Below are 8,034 nucleotides of genomic sequence, written 5' to 3' on the forward strand. Positions count from 1 at the left end.
CAGGCCCAACATCGCATGAAAATAATTGTTGATCAACATCATCACGATTTAAACTTATTCGTTGGCAATTTGGTTATGATTAAACTCCAATCTTTTCACTAAAATTCTGTAGTCAGTCGTACACATTCTAAATTGGCAAAAAGTTATTTCAAACCATTTCCCATTCAAGCTATTATAATTCCTATGACCTAACAACTATCTCTACCTGCTGAAAACAAAGCTCACGCAGTCTTCAATATTTCCCTCTTTAAACCTTTTAAAGGCACTCCTCCAACAAACACTGCTCTTCCCATTTTAGTCCCAACAAACAACTCATTCTTCTTTCATATGGAATTTTAGCTTCAAGTACCATATAACTCCTGGGCCAACCTCACTGTCAGGTTCTTTTACGATGGAAACTCTTTCTTCATGATGATTTCACTTGGGAAAAATTTTCAGCTATTTTAGATACATTTTCAACTCTCAATCTTGAGGCCAATGTTGTTTTCCAAGCCAATGGGTGTGTTAAGTAACAACACATTATCTTGGACTCAAATATAGTGCATCATCATTGCCAAGAATGGGTGAATTATTTAAAAATTCAATACCAAGATGATAAAATACTTCAAGTCTATCATAGAAGAAGAGGACATAAGGCCCTACAAGAAACAATGCAAGTAACAAGCCAACTACAACATCCAGTGGTTCATGTTATTTCAACATTAAACAAACCCCAAAACCCATTTTTAGTTATTTATTATTAATTGTGTTGAACCACCTGGTCTAAATTTTTATTAGACCCAAAACCGATTTATGTAAGTATCATAAATAGACCCCTAAGACTGTAATTTTATTTGACGAAATGAGATTTTATTTTCTTCATTTTCTAATCTCTTTTCTTCCACTTCTTATTCCTTAAGGAGTCCACACCTACTTAAAAGGCGCCTTGATGTAGATCAAGAATTTTAATAGTGATTAACATGTTTTATCCCCTTTTTGGCTAAACTTTTCAAATCAAATTCTACAACAATAGTGCCCACCGAATCAATTTAGGCTTGACATCTTTCTTCTCAACCAAATACTTGATTGCAACATGATATGCATAAACAATCATTTTACACCAATAAGGTAGCTCTAAATCTGTAAACTGTTACTATTGTAGTGTAAACTATTATTTTGCACCAATAAGATACTTTACATGATAACTTGTATGGTGTTACAATTGCGTGTGCATTGCTTCATTACAAGCTTATATAGTTCTTTAATTGAGTTGCATATCATCGGCATTGTACTTAATATTAATCACTCACATTGTTAGTAATAAACACCTTGTATATTTTGTCATCTACACTTGCACATTTGTGTGATTGTGTGTTAAGTTCAATTATTTAATTGTTTATGTACTTTCTTTCATGTATTTGCAGTGTGAGTTTGAGTTGGGAAAATTTTCAAAAGAGGTTTATTTGCCGTTATGTGCCCAAATTCAATTCTTTGATCCTCCCAAGCCCATACATCTCTCTAGCTCAATACCTACCTCTCACATTAGAAAGGTTGTTGAGAAGGAGAGAGAGGCCTCTTATGGACTCCCTTTATTTAAAAAATAGAAAATGTTACATATTCTAGCTAGTAAACAGAATCCAAGTGAAGTTAGTGATGTCTATCTCATCGATTAAAAAAGCGATCGAGGCGTCCGAACAGAGGCGCGACTCAGTTCGAGAGCTAACCCGGCGCCTTGAGGCTTAAGCCTCAATCTATTTGACGAGGCGTGCGATTTTTCTCAACGAGGCGTGCGCGTCGAGGCGTAACGCCTCGAGGCAGCGTGAGGCGACGCCTCATTTTAGGATTCGACGGAGCTCACAGTGAAGAACAAGTTCCTTATCTTTCGAACGTGCTGCTTCAGCTTTGTCCTTTTTGAGAGCTGCTTCGTGTTCGACCACAAGTGAGTTATTCGATCCAGCAGGAGTGCTCGCGGACTACCTTTTTTCCTGGTTCGACTGCTAGTTTGGGTTCGTCACGCTTCATGTGAAGTCGGAGCTCGAACCGAAGGTAACACTAGCTGTTCGACCTCTATTTAAGCTTTACCTACTTCCTATTTCGTGTACTTTGGCTTCGACAACTGTAGGTAATGGGCTTTCTTCCTTTACTCATGGAGCTTAAAACAACAAGAATTATTTTTATGCTTCTCTTTTGATGGCTAATATTCAGCGTCTTAAAATCATTGCATGTCTCACCACCATTCATAAATAAAAGCATTAAATTAATAATATCAATATCAATTGTCTTTTTTTTTGTTGTTGGAAAAAAATTCATATTAATTAATTACACATAAAATATTGATAAAAATTAATCACAGTGAAGCTCAAATTTTTATATCTATTTTAAAATTTATAGAATATTAATAATTTATATATTACTATTTTTAATATATGCCAAAAACCTTTAAGATCATCATGATTAAAATTCTTATCAAGATATTCTGATAATTTTTTTACATATCTTATTATTCATTTTATGTTTATTGAATGAAATTGTTCTTTAGTCTTATGTCTATAAGTCTATTTAACATTGACATTATAACTCACTTTTAATTTAAATTTTGTTTTACCTTAATATTCTAATTAACATTGATTAATATTTTGTCATTATTTATAATTTTAAATTACCTTATTTTTATCGTTTTGAGGCGTAAGCCTCAAAACGCCTTGGTTCCTGATTTCGCCTTTTAAAACTTTGGTCTATCAACACCGTCATAAAATAAGCTTGCATCACATTGGGCATCATGCCTTCCATTACATAGGAGAACTTACTATAATATAGCAGTTGAGGAACACTCTTCTTTGGTGTCCCTAACCCTCCTTTTCTCTTCTGCCAACCTTATCTCAATGAGAACATCCAAGAATGTTGAAGTTGTGTTTTATGTCTAATTTAAATTAGAATTTCAGACTAGTAAAGCAAACTTTAGAAAATAAGGATCATGAGTAAGAAGTGGGAAAGAAGACACCATGAAGAATTGACAGACACTGACTCCATTATATAAGGTTATCTACATAGGTCTTGTTGCTTCCCTCTTTGCTCTATAGGGACATAAAGTTTGAGATTTCGGGCTTCATATCTCAGATGTGTTAACGAGTACAAGAAAGAATTAATCGAGCAAGTTCCTGCTAATTGAGCATAATTAATATAAAAGGATAAAAAGATGATGAAACCTCCATCAAGTTAGATTCTGTGAATCAAAATGACGCTGTTTTGCTATGGAAAGTTGTTGTAGTCACCGATTATAATCACCCCAAGATTCAAACCTTGACCAACACAACTTTTTGCCACCTTTGCGCTGGTCAGATCCTTCTCTTCCCTATTTTAATTATTTGTCAACACCTTATGGCAGGCCAAAAACCTAAGTATTGTCACCACTCAACCAACATCCGACAAATAGTCAAATCAAAATTTTGGTAAACGAACGCCGGAATTAAAAAAATAAATAAATAAAAATCTTTCTCTCATCAACCAAATATATATACAGAAGCAGAGGAACCTCACCTTACCATTATTCTCATGGGGCTTAAGATTCAAAGCTTGCAGTTTTTTCAGCTTGGGCGGTTCTTCAACTCTAAAACGCGACGGACTTATCCGGCGCAGCCGAAATCGTCGTCGGTTAAGGTTATTGGGCTGGACGGGCGGGTCATGGTCTATAACCAGCGGGTCAAAGCGGAGGAGTTGATGAAGGAACATGCTAGCCATCTCGTTTGCCGGTCGGACTCTGTCTTCATAGGGCAGAAATTGTCAGCTCTTTCGGCCACAGACGAGCTTCAGATGGGCGAGAGCTATTTCATTCTTCCATCTCAATTCTTTCAATCCGTTCTCTCCTTCGTCACCATAGCCTCGTCGATCGCGAAAATCAGTGGCGGAGGAGTTGGTTCTTTCAGGCATTTCGACATACACAAGACGGACAATGGAAAGCTGCAGATAAGGATTAGCGAAGAGGTGGATCAGATGATTGGGGAGGAGGAAGAGGAAATAAGAAAAGACGGGGTTTTGTGCACAACGAAAGATATGGTGAAGGAATATGGAAAGATCGTGGGATCGAATGCGCAGCGGTGGAGGCCGAAGCTAGAAGTGATAGCTGAGTCGCCGGAGGGGAAGAGGCGAAGCAGAAGCGGGACAAATCATATTTGGGGATTTTAATGGATTGAGGAGGAAAGATAGAGATAATCTCTGCCCTAAGTTGCTTTAATCTGTATTTTTTTTTGTTAAGAGCAATTTAGTGAACAGTAAATTCATGTTTAACCTTATGTGATTATCAATTTCTTTTCAAAAATAATAAAGAACTTTTATGAACAGTAAATACATATCCAAGAAAAATTATTCGATCCTTATTTAGCTATTTTTTCTTTTTTTACAAGAAAAATGTTAATTTAGATATTTTTAAATATATAAATAATTGTAATTTATGTATTTTAATAATATATGAGATATTTGATTATATGCAAATTAGATGTATTGAAATTTTATTTAATTATTATGACATGTTTAAAATTTATTGAAATATAATTGTGGCAATGGTGATGAGCAATCAGTGGCGGAGGCGGAGCCAAATTTTTTTATCTATGGCGACAAATTTTTGTTTTTTCAAAATAAACTCAATAGGGGCACAAATTGATATTTAGGTTTTAATTTTTTTTATAATAGTAGTTATAAGAAAAATAAATTTTACAATAAATAAAAATTTATTGTCACGCTCATATAAATTAATTTCAACACAAATTTAATATATATATATATTAAGATGATCTCCCCTCCTTGATAGAGAGAGGGAAATAATGTACTTAGTAAAAAAAGTATTAGAGAGAGGGAGAGAGAGAGAGAGAGAGAGAGAGAGAGAGAGAGAGAGAGGGAGAAGAGAAAAAAATTAATGGCATGGAGAGAAAAAACATGGCCCCATTGCCCCTCCACACACCCCTCTAGATTCGTCGTTGTGAGCAATAGTGATACCACGGGCAACACTAAAAAAGTTGTGGTCATGGGACGGTGTGGCTTTTTACTAATATATATTATGTTAAATTCTAAAATAGAATGGCACAACCACTAGGGTTCGAGTCTCGGCTCACAACTTTCGTATGCTATGCTTTATCCGTTGGGCTTGAAAAGTCTTTATAGGTTGTTAACCTATGCAATTATCCCAAGGCTAACTAAGAGGGGAGGTATGAATTTGTTATTCTAAAACTCTCTTGGAATTTTGATAGAAAATTATTTTAGATTTTATGCAAAGAAAATTTTCAACTACAAAAAATAAAATGCTGAAAAAAAAAATGTGGAAATAAAAGAACACAAAGATTTATAGTGGTTCGGTCCAACAAGACCTACATCCACTCCTTAAAGATTCCCTCTTCAGGTATTGCACTATTACAAAAGTGGCTCTTCTTTTGCCACCACAGCAAGGCAGAGAAGCATTTATAATTTTTCTCTCTTCCACCAATCCCCGATGCAGCAGAGTACCGTCGTCCTTTAATACCCACCAAGTGTCAACAAAGTACCATCATTCTTTTACACCCTCTAAGTATCGGCAGAGTACCATTGTCCTTTCTAACCCTCTAAGTGTCAGCAGAGTACAATTGTCCTTTCACACCCTCCAAGTGTCGGCAGAGTACCGTCGTCATTTCACACCCTCCAAGTGTCGGCAGAGTACCGTCATCTTTTCACACCCTGAAATGTCGATAGAGTACCGTCATCCTTTCACACCCTTCAAGTGTTGGCAAAGTACCGTCATCCTTTCACATCCTCCAAGTATCGGTAGAGTACCATCATCCTTTCACATCCTCCAAGTATCGGTAGAGTACCATCATCCTTTCACACCCTCCAAATGTCGGCAGAGTATCATATCTTCTTTAATGGTCTTCTCTCGAGCAACTAGAAAGAAAAAAATGAAGAGATGTAATATAAAAATAAAAGAGATTCTTACCTTTCAGTAACTTTGTGAATCTTTCACACTCCACTTGCAATAACTCTCTCTCAAACACTCTCCCATATCACCCTTTCATTTACTCCCTAAGAAATCACAAAGACTAGATTCGTCCAAGTAAGTTCTTAAAGACCTTTTATTTGAAAGACACGAAAAATCATCGAGAAAATTAAAAATTGTAATTTTGAGCGTACATGATCGTATAGTACGATCAACATTAGTACATACGAACAGTTTAAAAACTACTTCGTACGACCTATATGAACCATTTTCATGCATGAGAATCATCCAGTGCGAACCATATTCATATTGTACAAATAGTTCAGAAAATTTTTTGATTCGTCGGGACGAAAAAATACCTCATATTTTCATACTTGGACTCGTTTGTACGAACAAGGGATCGTACAGTACGAGTAGTTTAAGAAAATTTTGTGGTTCATCAGGACAAAAAAGGAGCCATTCTATTTATACTCTTGACGTCGTCTGTATGAAGGTCACTTCGTATAGTACTATTCATTCAGAAAGATTTTGATGATCGTCAAGACGAACTTGTGCATACCTATTTCATACTCTAGACATCGTCTGTACGAACAGTACTTAAAAAATTTTCTTCTCCATGGTTAGTTCAACTACTCGTTGGAGGAAATAACTAAATTAATTGTCCCGTTCAAATTGAAATCGTATAGTATGATTAGTTTAAAAAAATTACAAATTTTTAACACTTTCTCAGTGTGCGTGTATTGGTTACCTAATTACAATCACACTCTCTTAGACTCAATAAAAATAAAAAATACAAAATTCATTTACAATGATCCCTATTCTAATACTAATTGAAGTCCTCAACAGTCTGGAATATGATTTTTCTAAAATGTTAGTACACACAAATAATAAAAGTAAAATATCAAATATATGTTAGGAGAAATAATAATCAAAACAATAATATTTGGAATCATAAAAAATATACATGATATGAAAAACATATTTATGAAAACTAACTTGCACTAATCTCCCCCTTTTTGATGATGGCAAAATAATTATTGTTTGAGTTAATATTTAAACCCTAAATTTCTTCTTAGGTCCTCTTAAATGAATGAACATATTTGAATATAGAGATTCTTGTGAAGATCAAAGAACTCCAAACTTTTTCTTTCTTTAAAAAAAATTAAAAACTCTAAACTTTTTCTTTTTTTATTAAAAAAGAAAGAAAACAAAAAATAACAAAAATCAAGTAAACAATAAAAAATGAAGAAAAAACATAAAAATAAATAATATCACAAAAACACAAAAACAACACAAAAAAAAATGAAAAAAAAGCACAAAAATAAATAATATTATTGCTTCCCCTTTTGACAACAATAAAATGGAAAGTACAAAATGAAATGAAAGATGCTAAGCGATAAATCAAAATATTGACTTTAAAAATTATTTTAAAATAATTGCAATAATAATATTATTTTATAAGACTAAAAAGAAAAATTCAAAATTTTAAATCAAAGAACAACTAAGATAAGAAAAGTTAATCAAGGTCACGATTCATCCAAGACAAATTAAATAAAGATAATTATTACAAAAATGACAAAATGAAGATTAATTAACTTTTATTTTATATAGAGTATAATTGTGAGTTAGATTGATTTGAATTAGAGATTAAAGGATAGTGGAAAGAAAAAAAATAAATAAAATTTTAAATTGACGATATTATGTATCTTTTCAAATATTTGTGGCACACTTTGTGCATCTTTTTCTATTTGGGCTAATTTTATGCATCTTTTTACTTTGCGAACCTTTGCACAATTTTGATTTTTGCACACATTGCACATTTTTTTTATATACTTTTTTGACTCTTTTTCAAAATCAATAATCTAAAATCAAACTTCTCTAATAACAAAAAAAAGCATTTTGAGAAAGAAATAAAAAATAATAAGACATTAATATTGCAATAATGATATTCAAATTATGTATGCCTTAAAAGAACATGAATTTGATCTTCTTATCTAAATCTAATTATAACTTAATTTAAAATATTTAAAAAATTAAATTTCATAATGAAATTAATTTTGTAATGCAAATTAATTTATAACATATTTTAGATCAATTGC

At 33.1% G+C, this 8,034-nt stretch overlaps 1 protein-coding gene across 1 annotated transcript; it reads left to right on the plus strand.

Annotated features, from left to right (window-relative positions):
* The first annotated feature begins 2,695 nt into the window (after nucleotides 1-2,695).
* Nucleotides 2,696-4,203, plus strand: LOC110102204. The gene has a single exon (XM_020830425.2). The coding sequence runs from the start codon at nucleotides 3,532-3,534 to the stop codon at nucleotides 4,159-4,161; it is 630 nt and encodes a 209-aa protein (XP_020686084.1). The 5' UTR covers nucleotides 2,696-3,531; the 3' UTR covers nucleotides 4,162-4,203.
* The last annotated feature ends 3,831 nt before the right edge of the window (nucleotides 4,204-8,034 follow it).

This window comes from Dendrobium catenatum, unplaced genomic scaffold (assembly GCF_001605985.2).
Source record: "Dendrobium catenatum unplaced genomic scaffold, ASM160598v2 fragScaff_scaffold_747, whole genome shotgun sequence".
Classification (NCBI taxonomy): Eukaryota; Viridiplantae; Streptophyta; class Magnoliopsida; order Asparagales; family Orchidaceae; genus Dendrobium; species Dendrobium catenatum.